Consider the following 20523-nt stretch of genomic DNA (forward strand, 5'->3'; position numbering starts at 1 on the left):
AAGTGCCTCACAACAGTTGAGCAGTCCAGGCCAGTTAATGATTTTAACTCTTAATAGATGTAACTGGAATATTTTCTGGAACTACTAAGATTTCCATGATATATTGCATAAAACCTGCAGATAGAAATTTTAGGTTGTGTTTTTCAGATATTGTGTGTGCTATTTCATGAGGTAAATAGAACTGATTTTATAAAATCATATATGAATTTCCTACCTCATATGAATACTTAGGATTGTGATACATGCTGACCTGATTAGTTTTAGTAATATACAGATATGTATAGTTTTCCTATTAAATAACTTCATTAAACAGAAAAGTTTGAGCATGAGGGCTAATTAAATTAATGAAATTACTTCTGAGTTTTAAACATAATTATTATTTAATTATTCCCCAAACCACACATCAGAGTCAGATGTACACATTCACACTGCTTCAGGAAAGGATATTATACCTTCTATCATATTTCTAGCTCCATAAATAACATAATTTTAGCAAAATAGTATGTCATTTTATTGCAAATAAAGTAATGAGAAACAGCATTATTATCCTGTTTTACACTTGTTGTAAAATTAAGTATATCTAACCTACATCAATGTAAACTTGGCTGCTTTTCAGGAATCTATTTTATATGATGCATTCCATAATTTATTTCTCAGTAGTTTTTATAATATTCTCTAAAATGAAAATTAAGACAGTTTAGTTGAAAAATAAAGTCACATTTTTAAAGACAAGAAATACATCTAATCTGGCTGATTGGTTTGACAATTAGGCTTTATGATGGAACATTTTTCATCAATTGAATGAGCCAAATCTGGAGCTCCAAGATTTTGACAAACTTTTATCTCAGGCACACAGCAAGATAAAAGCATTAAAGTGGTTCTATTCTGAAAGGTGTATGGAAATAAATATTTTACTTTTCTCAACTCTTACTGAGACAAATTTAACAAAGTACCTCTGAGGGAAAGGATAACGGGTAAAATAATAGTAATTTAAAAGTCTTGCCCTTTTTGGTATACAACACCAATGACTGAATAATAAATCCTTTCTCAAGTCAGATGGTTTCCAATTATTTACTTTCGATGAAATTGAAGGAGGACCTAATCAAAGTGATAGATGCTTAAGAATTATTATATGGTGTTTTGGGTGTGCAATTCAGAGGGAGTTCAAAGAGCTGAATGTCAGTGCTTTGGGAAGACTTCCTTCCCTTCCCATCTCCTTTTTTATGTGAATAAAAGTTCTCAGTGGTCACATCTATGAAACGGAAAAACAGGAATAGAAATGATTCTAAACTCTGTCTCTCTCTAATTGTAAGTAATCATCATTCCTGAATATATGAGCTAGTGGGGGAAAATATCTCCACCCATCTCACTGAGATGCATTAAAAATTACTTTTAATATTATAATTATATACCAAAAGTTAAAATCTACTGATGTTTTGATCAATTGTATACTACTAATAACTTGTAATGCTTAAATCTGGAAGGATTAAAAAAATTTTTTTAGAGCTTGGTGGCTAGAGGAAAAAATATTCATATATGTGTTGTAGATGCACAGCATAACTTATAAAAAATACATTAAGATAAAATTATGAGAAGGAAGAGAAATAGAAATAGCAGTTCAAGGAGGTAAAAGAACAATGTAGAATTTCTGAGTGTGAAAGAAAAGCTTGTTTGTGCCTTTTTAAGTGGGTGATAGCACAGCAAATTGCTAGGGTATTACTGGGGTGATAACTCCAAGGGATTCGTTTAACAAAGTGATACAACTATTTTCTTTTCCGACATCCATTTTTATAATATACTATAGGGATTTTTGGCAATCATTTAATCTTAAACTGAAATGATAAATTAAAATTAGGTAAGTTAAGAATGTGTGCAGAGGTGTAGTTTTCAAAGTTCATTTTTTGGGAGTATTAGAGTGAAAAAAATTGAAGTCTGCTGACAGTTTCTGAGTGGACGTTAGCAGCTCTGTGAAAGCAAATGGCCATGCTTGGACCCATGTGTCCCAATGGCCCACTTCTTGGTTTGCTTTGGAAGGGCTGTTCAGCCCTGACCTCAGTGTGTCCCTCTCAGACTCATTCAGCAGGAAAGAGAGGGTCAGATCTGCAGGGCACAGTCAACCGGCATCGCCCTTCAGATTACTTCACCTGATTTGGTTAAATACGACAATTTTCTCCAAGTGTATTTATGAAACATAGATAGTACTCACTATGTACCAGGCACTAGTCTAATTGCCTAACTCATTTCAGCCTTGTAAAAACCCTATTAGGTAGGTATTGTGATTATCCCCATATTATTGATGAGGAAACTGAGGCACAGAGAGATTAAATAACTTGCTAAAGGTCACACAGCCAGTGAATGGTGGAGCCAGGACTTCTTATACATTGATTTTTTTTTAAGGGAGCAGAAAGAAATGATTCTATCCTCTGTACCAGGGTGGACTACCGTCAGACTCCTTTCTCCCCAACGTGGCTGGTACTTCATGCTCTTTTTTCTATACCCAACACTTGTCTGGATTACAGGTACGCTCGATTTGCCTGTGAGGATCCAAAGAATCCAGTTTTGAGATGCAACAGAGTTGCATTTCAATGGCCTCTTCATGACGCTGGCTTCCACAACTGTGAATCATCACATAAATGTCTTATTCAGACAGAAAGGCTGGGTAATTAGTATTGCAGGTCACTAGTAAAAGGCCTCAGAAAGTATCAAACCATCCCCCAAAACTATTTTTCCTCACCTCCTCCATATGACCTCATAACTCCAGTTTCAGAGGTTTGGAGTGGGCAAAGCCCTCTTACAGTTTCCTTTACATCAGTGGGGAAAAAAAATTACCCTGGCAGAGCAGTTGAGGGGAGAAATCGCTTTTCTGCCATCTCCCTGTGCCTTCCAAATGACTTCCATTGGGCTTGTCACTTGACATAGGCAGAGGGGTCAAAAAAGATTGCCAGAACTTTGAGGGTGAAAAACACCTTAGGAAGTTTGCCACTTTGCAAAAGGAAAACACACTTTAAAAATACAACCCTCTCCTGAAAAAAAAAAACAATCCCTCCTCTCCCCCAGACAATATAACTATCTTAAAAAAAAAAGTCCTGCATTTGGAGATAGATTGGTATCTATTACTAATAGATACCCAGCAAGCAAAAATTACTTTGGGGCAACTCGGGGACATTTTAATATCCTTAATATTATATAGGGCACAGCAGAGCTGTGAGCCAATCCCCACTCCAGCTTGTTATGGGGATAAAACATCATGGGCTATGAGTCCTGGTAAGAAGGATGCCAGGATCAGCCAGTGCCTACCGTCACCGACCGGCCTTAAATCTGTTAGAAAAATTTCCCAAAACCTCATTTACTTTTTCCCTGCAAAGATTAAATTGCCTTCTAGTTGTCTGAGTTGTTGGGAGCATCAGGAGATAGAACTGAAGTGAAAAATTAGCTTTGCTTTAAAAAGAGCTATACCAGGGTCAGGCTCTATATGCAGTGCTGTAGAGACATCTGTGTGTGATGAGATAGACCATTATTAATATGACCCCGTGCCCTCATTCTGCCTTGTCCACTGTCCTGTAAAAAGGAATTAAATAATAAAAAAATTGGGAGACTGAGGAGAAGTGTCGGAAGAGAAGATCATCTTTGTGGCCTAAGAGTATAAAGAAAAACATGGAAGCAGCAGCATTGGGTTTGGGAGAATTTAGGAATTATCAGAGTTGCTAGGGGGTTAGGAATTGGATCCTCTTTAATTTCGTTTTGAAAGATGCAAATCAGAGGCTAAAAATATACTTAAAAAATGTCCTATGGCTATTTTGACTGTGCTTCTTTGGATATGTCCTTATGCTGATATTGTATTGGCCACATGGAGTTAGAGCTGCAGGAAAATCAGGAGAGGAATCAGCAACAATTAATAACACATTTTCCACTGATAAGTTTTTAGGGTTCCAGAGCAGAGATGTTTACTGCTTATGTTGGGCTGTTTTTGTTCTGAAGAAAATGGGGGGAAAATAGATGACATCATTGCTATGATCTGAATATGTAGCCCCCCTGTGCCCCACCCCGCTCCAATTCATATGTTACAACCTAACCCTCAGGGTGATTGTATTAGGAGGTGGTCTGTTTCCAGACCAGTGGAGTTTTGAGAATTAAATGAGATCTGGGAAACACATCCATTCCAGCATGTTCCACATTATAGATATTCAACAAATGTTCATTAATTCAGAATTACAGATTAAAATTCAAATGTAAATGCGTTTTTGTTTCAGTAGGGGCCCTATATGTTTAAAATGGTCAGTGGAAAACATGAAAAATACATTAACTATTTCATTTGAACCTTACCAAAACCCTGTAGAGAAGATAAGCTACATCAGCTGCTTTTTTGGTGAAGGAGGGGCAAAGTGCTTTAATGTGTTGTCTAAGGTCCCACACCTAATAAGTGGTGTTGGCAGCATTCAGACTCAGGGCTTCTGACTCTCCAGGTCCAGTGCTTTTTTCTGCAACACCATCTGTTATGGGCTGAATTGGGTCCTACCCCCCACTGCCCCCCAACCCTCGCCAAATTCAAGTTCCAACCTCTGGTGCCTCAGAATGTGACTTTGTTTGGAGACAGGGCCTCTACAGAGGAAATAAGTTTAAATGAGGCTGTTAGGGTGGGCTCTAATCCAATCTGACTGATGCCCTTGTAAGAAGAGGAAGGTGAGACACCAGAGGAAAGATCATATGAGGACACAGTGAGAAGGTGGCCACCTGCAAACCAAGGCGAGAGGCCTCAGGAGAAACCAAACCTGCTGACATCTTGATCTTGGACTTCAGCCTCCAGAACTGTGAGAAATTTAATTTCTGTTGCATAAACCACCCAGTCTGTGGCAATTTTGTTAATGGCAGCCCTAGCATGGCACCTATCTTATTCCTGTACTAGAAATGTCAGTGGATCCCACTGACTATAAATAAGGCCTCATTCCTTAGCCCAGCATTTAGAATAATACTTAGGACTCTCCTGACTGTCTCTAGCCTACTAAACTCATTTGATTAGGACTAAAAGCTTTTTGTACACGGGCCTTTCACTGTTGTGGCCTCTTCCGTTGCGGAGCACAGGCTCCGGATGCGCAGGCTCAGCGGCCATGACTCACGGGCCCAGCCGCTCCGCCACACGTGGGATCATCCGGGACCGGGGCACGAACCCGTGTCCCCTGCATTGGCAGGTGGACTCTCAACCACTGCGCCACCAGGGAAGCCCGGACTAAAAGCTTTTACACCCTGGTATCATCTCTCCTTTTTTGGTGATTTTGTTTCCTTTCTATACCTAGGGGTTGAACTATTTCTGGGTCTTCAAAGCCCAGACCAAATAATACTATTTTCCTGGCCTTCCTCATCCACCTTGCTTCTAGGGATCTCTTACTTAAGGTTCGGTGAACCCAGCCTCTGGAGGCAGATGACCTGGGTTTTGAATTCTCCCTCTGCTACTGATGCTTTGTGACCTTGGGCAAGTTACGTAACCTCTCTAAGCCTCATCCTTTCCCCTGTGCATGGGAACACCAATAGTACCATAGAAATTGTGAAGAATAAGATAATGCCTGTAAAGCCCATTGTGAGTATCCCTCCTCCTGCAGCACTGTAAATGTCCAATGTACATAATTTATTACTTTATTACACAGGTTTTATTATTCTTAATATTTTTCATTAATTCTTATTCTTATTTAATTCTTTTTCTTAGTTTTTAAAGCTTTCATAATATTTTATCTGTACGAATCTAAAAGTGCTTGGGCCTTTAAAAATTTTTAAAAATTTTGTTGAAAATTCTGATTATTGAAGTCAGGCATGCTCATTGCAAAAATTTCACTAAACACAGAAAAACAAAGGGAAAAATCACTTATAATCTTGCCATCCAGAATATCTACTCTTAACATTTAATATATCACCTTCCATCTTTTTTCTATGTGTAAATGCATGGTTTTAAAACAAAAAATGTGCTCATATTAAATATATTACTTGCATAAAGTACTTTTTTCTATAAAGGTAGGTATATGTCCATATTAGCAAATGTAGTCTGCATCAGAGGTTCACCTTGGTGGCTTGTCCTGATCTAGCTTATAGGTATGTTTTGTTTAGTTTGCATAGTTTAAAAAATTTAGCCAACTTAAAAAAAATCAGGATATTTTCCAGAAAAGTCACATTCTCCTGCTCTGGAAAAATCTGAAGTTCCAGCCACACTGGGACTGGGCTCCAGGAAGCCAGTTACTGGCTAGAACTGAGTAGTGCTTTTACATTGTATTCCTGGCCCACTTAGATCCCTGGTCTCCATCATTACTGGTTATGGGTATGTAGCATTTTCTGGCTATTTGTGAACACATTTGTTCTCCTCAACTAGAATAGGAAATTTGAGGGTAGGACCTATTCTACTTTATCTTTTAACCCTTAGACTCTCAGTGCCTCTCACTTACTTAGCTCTTAATAATTATGTGACATAAATATGTGAATGAATGAACTCAGTTGTGACATCTCACATATTCACATCACTCTAGGAGTGCAAGGAGGATTCTGGACCCCATCAGAGCATTGGGTTTCTTTTGTCCCTTGCAGTGGCTCGCATAGCTGGACTCAAAGCGGGGCTCCATCCACACTGGTAACTTCGGGGAATCTGACATCTTTCCTCCAGGAGGAGCCTTAAAAACTTTCAAAAGGCAATACATGGTAACCACTTCACTTCCCGCCCATAAGCAGCCAACTGTCAAGCGGAAGATGACAGCTCCTGAATAGCACAAAGAAGCCTTTCAAAACATCTAACACTGGAAGAGAGTAAAGGAAAGGAAGTTTGTCGTCATCTACCAGCGGTTGTGCTTGCTTTTTTGTCTCTCTTCACTGTCTTTTAAACACCGTGAGTGTCTCTTAGGAGCCATAGGGCGCATTCTGCATGAGTTTCTGTGGGTGTTGGTGCTCAGATTAGAAGCTGGATTTCGGGGACAGCTGGAATGCTTCCTCGCTGCTCCACCCTGCAGGCTGCACGTGAAGCCCAACCACAAGATGTGAGGCGGGCCCCTTTAATCCTACACCAGAGTCTTGACTTCTAAAACCTGATCCTCCAACATTTGGACTTATATAACTTATTTGTTTATTTTTAAGCCAGCCCTGTCCAAGTTGAGAACACTTAAGACTCCCTTTTAGAGGAAATTTGGAACACAACATTATCATTAACTGAATCAGCAAGCAACGGTTCTGTAAAAACACCAAGTGGCACAGTTCTGAGGACTTTTATCGTCATGTTCCTGGTGGAATTACATCGTGTGGTAGTTTGTCTGAAAATTGTCCTTGGGATTCTTTCCCTCTCTCTCTCTGTCTCTTCCTCTGTCTGTCTCTTGCTCCCTTTCTGTCTCTCTGTCTCTCTCTTGTAAACCATGGCCTGAGTTTAAGGGAGGCGGGGGTGGGGAGAGCTGAGCCTCCCTGCTGTGTAGGAACCCCTTTCATTTGACAAGGGACCAGGTCATTCTTATTCTGTAATTGACCACAGTGGATCTCCAACGAGTTCAGCTGGTGGGGCCTCTGGAAGACATAGTGCTCTTTGTAGAGCATGGTAAAGCAGAAAACATGATAAGACACACATCTTCGGGTCAGATCGGATGCCATTTTACAGTAGATTCTAGACAAGAGGGAACAGGTGCAAAGAGTCTGATAAAAATGTATGTGAAACCAACAGGGACCTACTGTCTAGAACAGAGAACTATACTCAATATCGTGTAATAACCTATAATGGAAAAGAATCTGAAAAAGAGTATATATATATACATATATCTATATAACTGAATTGCTTTGCTGTACACCAGAAACTAACACAACATTGTAAATTAACTATACTCCAATAAAAATTTTAAAAAATAAGTATGTGAAGTTGTTGACTGCTATGCTATTTCTATTAGGGACAACACTAGAAACACTCTAAATGTTTAGCAAGAGGAGAGTAATTAAATTACCTATGGCCATTTTCAATGTGTCCATTAAGGATTCATCAAAAGTTACAAAGATTCCTTGGAGAGCCTTTAACAATGTTGAGAGAAGTGTCTATGATTTGTCAGGTTAAAAAAAGTGGAAATAAAGTCATATATGAAGTATGAGACCAATTACATTTATTATATGGACAGAGATCCTTAGGAAATACACCATAATTTTAGGACAGGTTATAGCTCTGCATGATGGAATTATGGGTAGTTTTTTTTTTTTTTTTTTTTTTTTTGTGTGTGTGTGTGTGTGTGTGTGTGTGTGTGTGTGTGTGTGTGGTACGCGGGCCTCTCACTGCCGTGGCCTCTCCCGTTGCGGAGCACAGGCTCCGGATGCGCAGGCTCAGTGGCCACGGCTCACGGGCCTAGCCGCTCCACGGCATGTGGGATCTTCCCGGACCGGGGCACGAACCCGTGGCCCCTGCATTGGCAGGCGGATTCTCAACCACTGCACCACCAGGGAAGCCCTATGGGTAGTTTTTATTGTTTATTTATCCTTTACAGCATCTTCAAATGTTTCCATGATGAGCATTTATTGCTTTGATTGTCAGAAAATAAAATGTTTATAAGGTAGTCAACTTCCCTGGTGGCTGCAGATTCGGGTCCAAGTTTTCTTTCAATACCATTTTTTTTTTTTTTTTGGCCCTTACTACCCTCTGTCCTCCTAAGGCTCCTCCAGTGAGGATCTGGAGGAAAAGGCTAGGGTTTAAGATGAGGAGGGTGAGACGTGCCCCCGTGCGCAGAGCCACAGCAATTTCCCTGGCGACCCAGAGGTTTGTGGGCACCTATGAGCTACATACATTCTGTCTGGATTCCTGTCTGCAGATTCATAGAGCTTTACTAATTTAAGAAAGAAACGAGGCTGAAGGAACTTTGAATAGGCTGATCGATCTCATCTTTGGGTGAGAAAGAGTTCTAGCAGGACCCCCCTTCCCTCTTCTTAGCCCCACAGCCTCTGCTTCCTTAAAACAACCCTGAGGGACACGCAGACAGATATTTTCAAGTTCGGGTGAGGCAGCTGGGTTCAAGCAAGGCTACTGGACTGCACATGCTGAGCTTTCAAGGTTGTCCGGCCAAGAGGGGACTGGTTTATTCCTTGGGCCAGGCAATTCCTTCAGGCCTGTGGGTTTCCTCCATGTGTGAAATGGATGTAACACGACTCAGAGCTTCTCTTGGAGCTGTGTGCCATGACCTCATCTACCACTGCCTGTGCACATGGGGAGAAGTGCTCCCTCCAGGCGCTGAAGGGTAATGTTGAAGGACTTGAGCTGGGACTCAGGAACAAGTCTTAGGAGGATTTTTAGGAAAGGAGCCAAGTCTTTTAGCTACCAAGCGTGGCAATAATTCAGTTCATTATATCCACCCACTGTTTATTGAGTGATTGTCTACATTTTGAGCCAGGCATCCAAGAATCCCCCAGACTCCTTAGAGAAGCCTCAGTTTCCTCCATTAGCATCCCATCTATCCCTTTCGTTTAAGGCCTGGATCCCTGCATGGTGTGCAACCAGTAAGGGTCCTGAAATTGGTGGGTCTGGGTTGAAATCTCATCTCTACTCTTGTCACCTTGCAAGCGCTGTGGCTTTGGGCAAGCTGCTTAGTCTCTCGAAAGCTTATTTTCCCCACATTTAAAATAAGAATAATAATGCCAGCCTCATGGGGTTGTTTTTGAGTAGGGTTGCTAAATTTAGCAAATGAAACTATAGACACCCAGTTAAATCGGAACGTCAGACAAACAACAAATATTTTCTTAGTATTATTAGTATGTCCTAAATATTGCACAGGACATACTAATTGCTAAAAAATTATTTGTTTATTATCTGACCTTCCAATTAACTGGGTGTCCTGCATTGTACTTGACAACCCTATTCTTTTTTTTTTTTTTTTTTTTTTTTTTTTTTTTTGCATTACGCGGGCCTCTCACTGTTGCGGCCTCTCCCATTGCGGAGCACAGGCTCCGGAAGCACAGTCTCAGCAGCCATGGCCCACGGGCCCAGCCGCTCCGTGGCACGTGGGATCTTCCCGGACCGGGGAACGAACTCGTGTCCCCTGCATCGGCAGGCGGACTCGCAACCACTGTGCCACCAGGGAAGCCCCAACCCTATTCTTGAGGCCGAAATAGAGGGATTTATCTGAAAGCCCCTGACCATGGCTCAGTGAGTACTCTTTCCTCTGTACCTTCCTCTCCCAGGGAGGGCTGCATTAGTTGCTTCCCATTTTCATGGCAGGGGAAATAAAGACTCTGTGACCAGGTTGGTGGAAGCAAGGTGAGGATGCTCAGTCAGAGGGGGACATCTCCACGGGAAGAGTAAGAGAAGAGGGAAGACACGAAGGCTGGCGTGAGCTAAACCTCTAGCAAATAGTGTCCCTTGGTCCTGTGTGCCTTTAACACACTCAGCTTGCTCTCTGCAAGCCTGTCAGAGGAGGTGACACCTTGGGGCCATGAGGCGCCCAGATGGGGATGCTGACCCCAGGGAAACCCCAGCTAGGCATGACCATTCATAGGCTTCAAAGGCCAGCTGTTGTGTTAGACAGAGGGACTTTCCTGGAGGTGATTTTTACAAAGAAGGGGTAAAGGGGACTGGGTGCCCCAGGGGCCTTACTGTGACTCGGGGGAAACCCGGGGTAGAGCTGACAGTGGCCCGCCTTTCTGCTCCTTTCTGTGGCTCCTCCCCCAAACTCGAATCCCCTCTGACTTCAGCTCCCCCCTGCTCGTTGGGTGGAGATGGACAGGTGGCAGGTCACACTCTGGCCTTTGTGTGCTGCTCCAGTGCCCCCAGAACCTCAGGGTGTCATTTTCCTTTTCTGCTCATCCGAATTCCGGGTGAGGAGCTCAGCTGTCGTCGGCTTCAGGGAATTTTTCCACCAGGATTGAAATCGGGGCCAAGAAAGTGTGGGCATGCAGAAGGCCTTCTTCCTACTATTCAGATGTGCTTTCTCTTTAGTTTGGGCACTAGAAAAGGCTGCCTTTACCCAGAGTCCCAGATGAAAGTTTTGAATTTCATTATGGTGAAAAAACACACAAAGAGAGGTCCTAATCTCTGCCACATTTTCCCCATCCCTCCTTTTAAAATTTAGACAACACTTTAACATATATTATTTAAAGTTAAGGAAAATAAAATTAATTCAAGCCATGCCCAGTGCAAAAAGAAAAAAAAAAAAAAAGGAAAAGAAAACAAAAAGTTTGAAGGGAGACCTCTATCTCCAGTCTCTACTTAAGGATCACAGTCAGCTTGTTATTTTTATTTTGGAAGAGGCGATGTAACGATTGACTATTACTTACTAAATAGTTTTCTTTAATTTAATATACTTTCTAAAATTTTAAATTCATCCTAAGAAAGAATATCTTTAAATGTAGGATTTGATGTGCTATATATTTCTCCCCCTTAACATATGAAGATAAACATACGCTATTAAAAATTTAAAATGCTCATCTGTGTATCATTTAAAACTCTTTCAGAAACACAGTTCTTGAATAACTTCATGAAGTTATTTGAAGCCACAAATTCCTATCTCTCACCCAGTTAACAATAGGCAGATTTAGTGAGACGTTTACTCCATTCTGGGACACGCACTTTGCACGTATTAGCTCATTAGTCCTCCCAGGAACTCTATAACGAGGGTGTTATTATTGGCCCCGTTTTACAGATAAGGAAACTGAGACTGAGAGAGGTAAAGTCAAGGTCATATCGCTGGTAAGTGAAAGTCAGATTTAAAACAGAGCAGTCTGAGTTCAGAGTCCATGCAGCTCCCCCCCTCCATACCCCTTTCTAACCTCTTAGGAAAAACAAAACAAAACAAGACAACAGGTATTGATACCACCCCTTGCCAGGAAAACAGCAGGCAACAATTCTGTTGAAGAAAGAGTTCGTTCAGAATGAAATGGTAAGAGCGTCCTTCCCATAACTTCTAATGCATTGCATGCAGTTCCCAACTTGCAGAGGGGTTGGATTCTAAAAGTTGATTTAAAAGCAATTTCGCCATCGCCTTTCTCTGTGCTCCAAGGCGCTTTGTACACACCTCTCCTATTACACTCAGCACATTGTCCCTTAGTTGCTTACATGTCTCTCCCCTGCAGGGCTCCAGGCTACTCAAAGCCAGGGGCCTTGCCTTGTATTTCCTTTGGTACTCCCAGCACCCAGCACAGCGCCCAGCCGGGAAGACCCGAAGTGTACACGTGTTGTATTAAATTACAAGTCATTTGTTTGGAACTCAGCACACATTTCCCTAAAGAAATGCATTACAAATGGGAGTGGAAGCCTTGTGTTTCCAACCAGCCCACATGAGTTTATTTAACCTTTCTCCTAGTCTACCAAGAGTACTAAAAATTTATGCGTGGCCGTGGGTGGGGCGAGAGGTGGATGCAGAGATAGAAATCTTTCTCTCTCTTTCCTGGGTCAGACCCAGATGAAATTTCACATGGGTCACATGTGAAACTGCTATTTTTTGACTCCCCACAAACTGGTCTTTTTTTCTATATCTCGCATCTATGGTCATCAGTGTCTCCAGGTTTCCTACTCAATATCAAGATGTGGTCCCTTGCCCAAGTCTTCCCTGTTCTTTCCCCAAATAACCTACTTGACCCCCTTGCTGATCAAAATTCGTGTTTCCTGAAAGCAGGAGAGCACAGTTGATGTCCAGGAGGAAATTCACAGATTAGCAAGAATTAACTCAATTATTGCTAATCTGTGAATGATAGCCTCTAATATTCCTCCACCGCCACCTCACCCCCACTCCCAGTGCTAAGCACGTGACAGTTTATAGCACAGTAGTTAAAATTGTAGGATTTGGAGACAGATCTAGGTTTGAATACTGATTCTAATTCTAAGTTATGTGGCCTAGGGAAAGTAATTTAACTTCTCTAAACCTCAGTTGTCTCATCTGCAAAATGGGAAAAACTGTAGTTATAAAGAGAGCTAGGGCTTCCCTGGTGGCGCAGTGGTTGAGAGTACGCCTGCCAATGCAGGGGACACGGGTTCGTGCCCCGGTCTGGGAAGATCCCACGTGCCGCGGAGCGGCTGGGCCCGTGAGCCATGGCCGCTGGGCCTGTGCGTCCGGAGCCTGTGCTCCGCAGCGGGAGAGGCCACAACGGTGAGAGGCCCGCGTACCACAAAAAAAAAAAAAAAAAAAAAAAAAAAAAGAGAGCTAACACCTTGTTTTTTGTTTTTAAACATTTTAAAAGAATTTATTTATTTATTTATTTTTGGTGTGTTGGGTCTTCGTTGCTGAGCACAGGCCTTCTCTAGTTGTGGCGAGCAGGGGGCTACTCTTCGTTGCCGTGTGCAGGCTTCTCATTGCTGTGGCTTCTCTTGTTGCAGAGCACAGGCTCTAGGTGTGCGGCCTTCAGTAGTTGTGGTGCACGGGCTTCAGTAGTTGTGGCTCGCGGGCTCTAGAGCACAGGCTCAGTAGTTGTGGCGCGCAGGATCAGTTGCTCCTCGGCACATGGAATCTTCCCGGACCAGGGCTTGAACCCGTGTCCCCTGCATTGGCAGGCGGATTCTTAACCATTGGGCCACCAGGGAAGTCCCTGTTTTTTTTTGTTTGTTTGGTTTTCTTTTGTTTTTTTTGGCCGGGCCAGGTGGCTTGTGGGACTCTTAGCTCCCTAACCAGGAATTGAACCAGCGCCCTCCGCAGTGAAAGTGTGGAGTCCTAATCACTGGACCACCAGGGAATTCCTGAGACCTAATACTTTAAAAACATTTAGTGTTATGTCACAGTGCTAAGGACTTGATTGGCTTTATCTTTGCAGCAATCCCATGAGGTAGATATTTTTATTATTAACTGTTATAAAGGCAAGTGATTCTTGAAAGAGAATTTAATGGTAAATTAATTATTATTTATTACCTGCCTTCTTTCTTCCAAAAAGGCTTTGAGGTAAAATGCTACATTGATAAAATTTCTGACAGCATGGATGGGAAAGGACAGTCATTCCCGGGAGGAGATTTTTTTCAAGGCAAAGGGAGCAGGGACTGCTGCTAAATCACCCATGGCTGAAAATTTATCCTGAGAGTCCATTCCCTTACGTGGTTCCTGTATCCACAGCTTCTTCCCTTCCTCTGCCTCTGAATGTGCCGAATCTGCAAGTGGTCCAAGTTTTTTTCTATCCCCTTTCTTTCTTTTTTAATTTTTTCACACAACCCGTGGCAGCTGCAAGGTGGTGGGGACCAGGCGGGTGGCAGCAGCTGTTTGTATGTATGGGATCTCTGTAGTCTTTCTTTGTGAGTCAGGGGCTGTCTGTATATATCACAAGCTACCACCTGGCAAGATATTTCGTTCCATCTATGTTGTTTAGATGTTTCCTGGATGATATCATGAATGCATACGGATGGGAGGAACTTCAAGATGTTGATTTCCAGCCCCTCATTGCCCTACATGGGGACATCCTAGGGCGATTTTCTCCTCTAGCTTAGGAGACAGCTTGAAATTTGCTTCCCGGTCCTTCCCATTTACCAGATGCAGAGATTTTAAAGCCAATGGGGTAGGCATCTGAACAGAAGCCACAGAGCAGTCCTGGAAAGCACTGAGCAGAAGCTAAGGTCAGAGGCAGGTGGCAGGCTCACCCCCTCGGGCCCCCTCAGTGATGTCCTGTTGATTGAGTAACTTCACTTCGCTGGGTCTCAGTTTCCTCTTCAGTCAAATAAGGAGGGTGGGCTGAGCTATCTCTGGTCTCTCTTGAGCTTTAGGACTCTGATTCTCTGATAAATTACCCAGGACAGATGGCTGTTCACCCTTTGTGATGCCACCCCAGGGGTGGACAGTCCATGGACCCATGTACGCCTGTTCAAATGTTTCCTTATCCTTAAAACTGAGAAATTTCCCTTTATGCTAATAAAAATTTCTTGTGATTTGAGCATTTTCTTTTTTTTTTTTTGGCTGTCGTTGTTATTCGGACTTCTAAAAACATAGGTAGAATTCTACCTGTATTCCTATTTTATGGTGATACCTTTGTTATACCTACAGTGACATGTCTGTTTTAACCTAGATGATGAGTTTTCGAAGACTTGATAGCAATGAAATTCCATTTTTATATGACATTTATATTTAAAAACTATTTCACATGTATCATTTCATTTGAACCTCAAACTAAAAATAAGAAGAGAAATTTTACTCATGTTTATAAGAGGGACTTCCCTGGTGGTCCAGTGGTTAAGACTGCGTGCTCCCAATGCAGAGGGACTGGGTTCGATCCCTGGTCAGGGAACTAGGTCCTGCGGGCTGCAACTAAAACCCGGAGCAGCCAAATAAATAAATAAATATTAAAAAGGAAAAAAAAATTTAAATATAAGTGAAGAGATTCAGGATGAATAAACCTAAATTCCTTGAACAATATTTCATCTTACAATTACTAAGTGAAAGAGTCAGGACCCAAACACAGGTCTTTACTCAGAGTCTAGTACTCAGGCCACGAGAACTAATATTAATTTAAGGCAGCACCACCAGCCGACACACCAGCTCCCCCTGCTTGAGTTTCTGCTGTGTCCTGGTTACACTACTAGGTGCTTTGCATACAACATCTCGAATCCTTGAAACAGCTATGCAATTGAAGTATTATCACACTCATCGAAAGATGAAAAAAATTGAAGTGCAGAGATATTAAGTATTAAGTAACTGCCTGCTGGCTAATGTGCGCTGAAAGCAAAATTCAAGCCTAAACTCATTCTTTTGACAGTGTTTCCTTTCACTTAAATACGCGTTGCCTAAAATGAGACCCAATGTAGCATAATCTTTAGGATTCTTTTAAGGCCACATGAATTATGGTTCCCTGAAAGTACAGTTAACAGAAATGACAAACTGATTGAATCCCATTCAACCAGCTGGAATCTCACTCAGTTGCCCTTGATTTTTCCTGTCGTACATCACTCTGCTTCTTGGACTTTCTTTTCTAGATGTTTTTCCCATTTTTTCAAATTTTTTTTTTTTGCGGTACGCGGGCCTCTCACTGTTGTGGACTCTCCCGTTGCGGAGCACAGGCTCCGGACGCGCAGGCTCAGCGGCCATGGCTCACGGGCCCAGTCGCTCCGCGGCACGTGGGATCTTCCCGGACCGGGGCACGAACCCGTGTCCCCTGCATCAGCAGGCGGATTCTCAACCACTGTGCCACCAGGGAAGCCCTCAAAAATAGTTTTTGTTACTTTTTTTTCTGCATCCTCTTAAAGTGTCTCTAATATTAAGAGATTGGCATTTAAAGTGAGCGTGGCATTCTTAGTTAGAACTTGGATGATGACCAGTAGAAGAATGAGATTTTAGTTCACTCCCTCCTTCCCAAATTCTGGATTACAAGTCCCAAGATCATTTTTTTGTCTTTTATACATTTATTTATTTATTTTTGGCTGCATTGGGTCTTCGTTGCTGCACATGGGCTTTCTCTAGTTGCGGCAACGGGGGACTGCTCTTCACTGCAGTGTGCAGGCTTCTCATTGCTGTGCTTTCTCTTGTCGCAGAGCTCGGACTCTAGGCTCGCGGGCTTCAGTAGTTGTGGCACACGAGCTTAGTAGTTGTGGCTCGCGGGCTCTAGAGCGCAGGCTCAGTAGTTGTGGTGCACGGTCTTAGTTGCTCTGCGGCACGTGGGATCTTCCCGGACCAGGGCTCGAACCCGTGTCCCCTGCATTGGCAGGTGGATTCTCAACCACTGCGCCACCAGGGAAGTCCTTGTCCCAAGATCATTTTAAGTTTATTCGTAATCTATTTTCCTGACATTTTACCTAGCTAACCCTTGCCCATTTTGTATCTACGTAACTCATTGCCTATTCTTAAACACTCTAACTTCATCTATGAAATGGGGATAATGTGTACAGTGTGGGGAATATGGCCAATAATTATGTTACATACTTGTATGGTGACAGATGGTAACTAGACTAATTATGGTGATCATTTTGAAATGTATAGAATTATCGAATCACTATGTTGTGCAGTAGGAACGAACATAGTGCTGTAGGTCAGTTAAACTTCAAAAACAAACAAACGAGCAAGCTCATAGAAAAAGAGATTAGGTTTGTGGTTACTAAAGGTGGGAAGTGGGGTGGGGAGGGGGAACTGGATGAAGGCAGTCAAAAGCTGCAAACTTCCAGTGAGAAGATAAATGAGTCTTAGGGATGTAACGTACAACATGATAAATACAGTCAACACTGCTGTACATGAGGTATGAAAGTTGTTAAGAGAGTAGACCCTCAGACATCTCATCACAAGGAGAAGCATTTTTTTCTATTTCTTTAACGTGGCATCCGAATGAGAAGACGGATGTTCACTAAACTTATTGTTATAATCATTTCATGACGTATGTGAGTCAAATTATCATGCTGTAAAGTGTAAACTCATACAGTGCTACATGTCAGTTATATCTCAATAAAATTGGAAGGAAAAACAAAGGAATGAGAATAATGATTTCGGTCCTGTCCACATTTCATAGACTTGATGATGTTCCATCAAACAATATGTAGGGAAAGCACTTGGAAAAGTATAAAGAACCATGGGCATAGAGAATTACAGTATATTTTGCTTTTGAAAAACAAACTATAGAAATGGAGCTAAATAATCAGGACTGTTCACTGAGGCAAAGATTTGGATGTTCTGGGTTTATTTATTAGTTATGTGTAATATATGCTAATTATATAAAATAATTTGGTATGTCATTAAATCATTTTAAAAAGACTTTATATACATTATTTAGAGTACTGTCCTTTTTAGGCCATACACTGACATGGTTCAGGGTTGCTTAAACAGAGGATTGATGTTTTCTCTGCTTCTCCCCACATCTCCCTGGTTTTTTGCCTGTAGACTCTTGGCTGATCTCCTACAAACCCCACACCTGGTATTACTATGTACCCTGTGTTAGCCTTCTCTTTCAGAAGTCCCCACCTTTTTTCATATACGGAAACATTTTTTAAATGTTAACTCTTTCTGTGCAGTTCCACGATAATAATGAACTCCTGGCAACCATTGACTGAGAAAATACTCAATGACAAAAGGATATTACAAATTCAGAAAACCCTTTAAACGGGTTTATATTTAATCGATTACAACTGCATCCAAATGCTTTTGGAAAATACACAGACATATTTGAGTCATTATTCCACCAGGCATGTATATGAGCACTCAGTAGATATTTGTCAAATAAAGCCATAGATAAGAAGAGAATGAAAATGTGCAGGCAATGCTTGTGGTAACTGTGGATTTGTAACTCTTTTGTCATAACTCTACCCCCAACCCCTGCCCTGTGGGGAGAGCTCAGAGCTTGGAAACCCCTTGAATGGTTTCCCAAATACCCAGTATACAGTAGGCACTCAATTGTTGTGTCCTGAATGTATGTATGAATGAATGCTACTCTTGTCTCTTAATTAGATTACAATTTGAGGATAGCAAGTACATTGCAGGCCCTTCTGTATCGTCAGCATAACCCAACATTGTACTGAGAGAAAGCTGCCTGCTTTCAAATAAACCAGGAACTTGATTAGTATCACCTACCAACAGATGCATTTCTGAAGGACCTTATTAAAAAGGACACATCTAAAATTTAAACTACCTAGAGACAATAGAGATGTCTTTGATTCCAGAAAACTTGTGTTTCTCTGCTAGGAAAGTGAAAGAAAGTATGGAGTTAGAAAATCACGAGGAGATGGGACAGGGCCTACGAAGCAGTGCCGTTGGCTTGAAGGCAGGAAAAGCATAGAAACCTCATCCTTTGAAGCCTGCCTCAGTCTCTGCTGAGTAATTTAAGGCCGCATCAGAGAGGAGGCAATATGATTAGAACACTCCTGGGTGGAGACTGAACTGGCAGAAGAGATGGTTAGTTTATCACGTCTTGAAGTGGCAGTGGCAAAAAGCAATTTACTGATTCATAAATCACGAACTAAACCATATTACATATTTTTATGGCCAATGTGACATCAGAATTAATTAGAGGATTCACTCACCTCAACAGCGCTGGATAGAGCAGACCAATCATGTTAAAGAGAAACTCTTAATAAGGGTTCTTCTTGGAGGCTTGAGTGAAATGAAACACTGCAGAGAGAGCCTTGTGCACCCTGAATCTGGTGCCCGCTTCACCTTGCAGCAAAGGAAGTGAAAGTGTCAAAACAAAAAGAAAAGAGTCAACATTCTGTCTGAGGGGAAAAATGCAGACGCAAGCTTTTTTTTTTTTTTTTTTTTTTTTTGATGGGATGGAGGGTTTGGAAGTGCTTTGATTATAGAGGATCGCTGTAAAGGCAAACAAGAAATAATCTTTCTTAGTTCTTGTTTTTCCTGGGCTTATCCTGAAATCTGAAACCTGATTTTTATATATAAAAGCAACCTGCAAAACAAATTACCAAAGGGAAAAAGGAGAGAAGTGATGCTACAGCTGCTTTAGGTTAATTTGATGTTCTTTCATGTTTCAGAGCTGCCTTGGTATTCCTGACCTCAGTTCCTTCTGTTGAATTGAAATCATTGGGTGAATTGGATTCCCCAATCCTAGACAGAGCCTTAACCATAGAATTGTAAGAAAAACAATCACAAAATTGTAAAACGTAATTGACATTGAATATGTGACTAACTGAAGAAAAAGAATGAATGAATTAGCAGTGTGATCTTGGTCAAGACACTCGACTCTCTGGTCCTTTCTAACTCTGCTTGAGTAACATCATGCAGATAGATCTTGGACCGATGGCCCTTGCCATAGGGTGACCAACCTGTCCCAGGCTTTGTTGGCTTTAGCACGGACAGTCCCGCATCTTGGGAAACCCCTGATACAGGTAGACTGGGACAGTGGTTACCCTGGGCCCCTGTGACCCTTGCTATGTTCCAGGGTACACTAATGATCCAACTCTTGGGCCTTGAGCTGCCCCCTGTCCTGCATCTATCACTCCACCTTATCAATGAGGAATGGACTGTGGCGTGTCACAGACGCTAATAATCGTTTTTGCCAATTCATCTTCCCTTCTCACCTCCTTCCTTGTTGGCAGAGTCCTGATTTTATTCTTTTGTTCACCTACTGAGTGGCCCAGAAAAGGTGACCATAACCCCAGTTCTCCAAGATGGGGGTGGATCTTGATTAATCTAATGCAAGCATGCAATTCTAGTCTCCTTGTCAGAGACTGAGTTAGCAGGGGAACATGGTATGCACTGGTATGGTATTACTAGTTGTTAAAACTTCAAATGCTTTGTAATGGTTGGTAAAGAGATGTTGCCCAAGTGCCCTGGCTCCTGTCCCAGGATTTCTGTGCTAAACCTCTCCCTTTCAGCTACTAAAGGGTTAATGTCTAGCAGCACTGAGGGCTTCCTGGACTCTAGCTCCAGGTCTCTTGCTTTGTTGGTTCACTGCCCTTTCCTTTGTGTGTTATACATTTTATAGAATATCTCGCCTGTATGTGAGCTAATTCTGGGCACGGGTGGCAGCAATAAGAGCTCCATCCACTTTCCCGAGGACAGTGGTCTCAGTGGCCGCTACCAGGGTCCCCAGTCCTGGGTCATGGTATGGTCTCAGTGCTGGTGTCCACAGCAGCAGGTACAGTGGTTCTGTGCCAGCCCAGTTCTACTGTGTCATTCTGGGCACAGCCTTTAAGCCTCACAGTGCCCTGGT

At 42.1% G+C, this 20523-nt stretch overlaps 1 protein-coding gene across 1 annotated transcript in view; it reads right to left on the minus strand.

The window, feature by feature from the left end:
- LOC131758994 (recombining binding protein suppressor of hairless) overlaps positions 1-19006 on the minus strand; it is a 238700-nt gene extending 219694 nt beyond the window's left edge. The window contains exon 1 of the mRNA XM_067036320.1: positions 18881-19006. Coding sequence (XP_066892421.1) covers positions 18881-18912 — 32 coding nt within the window. The 5' untranslated portion in view covers positions 18913-19006. The remainder of the gene's footprint in view (positions 1-18880) is intronic.
- Between the last annotated feature and the right edge of the window lie 1517 nt (positions 19007-20523).

Source organism: Kogia breviceps, chromosome 6 (assembly GCF_026419965.1).
Source record: "Kogia breviceps isolate mKogBre1 chromosome 6, mKogBre1 haplotype 1, whole genome shotgun sequence".
Taxonomy (NCBI): Eukaryota; Metazoa; Chordata; class Mammalia; order Artiodactyla; family Physeteridae; genus Kogia; species Kogia breviceps.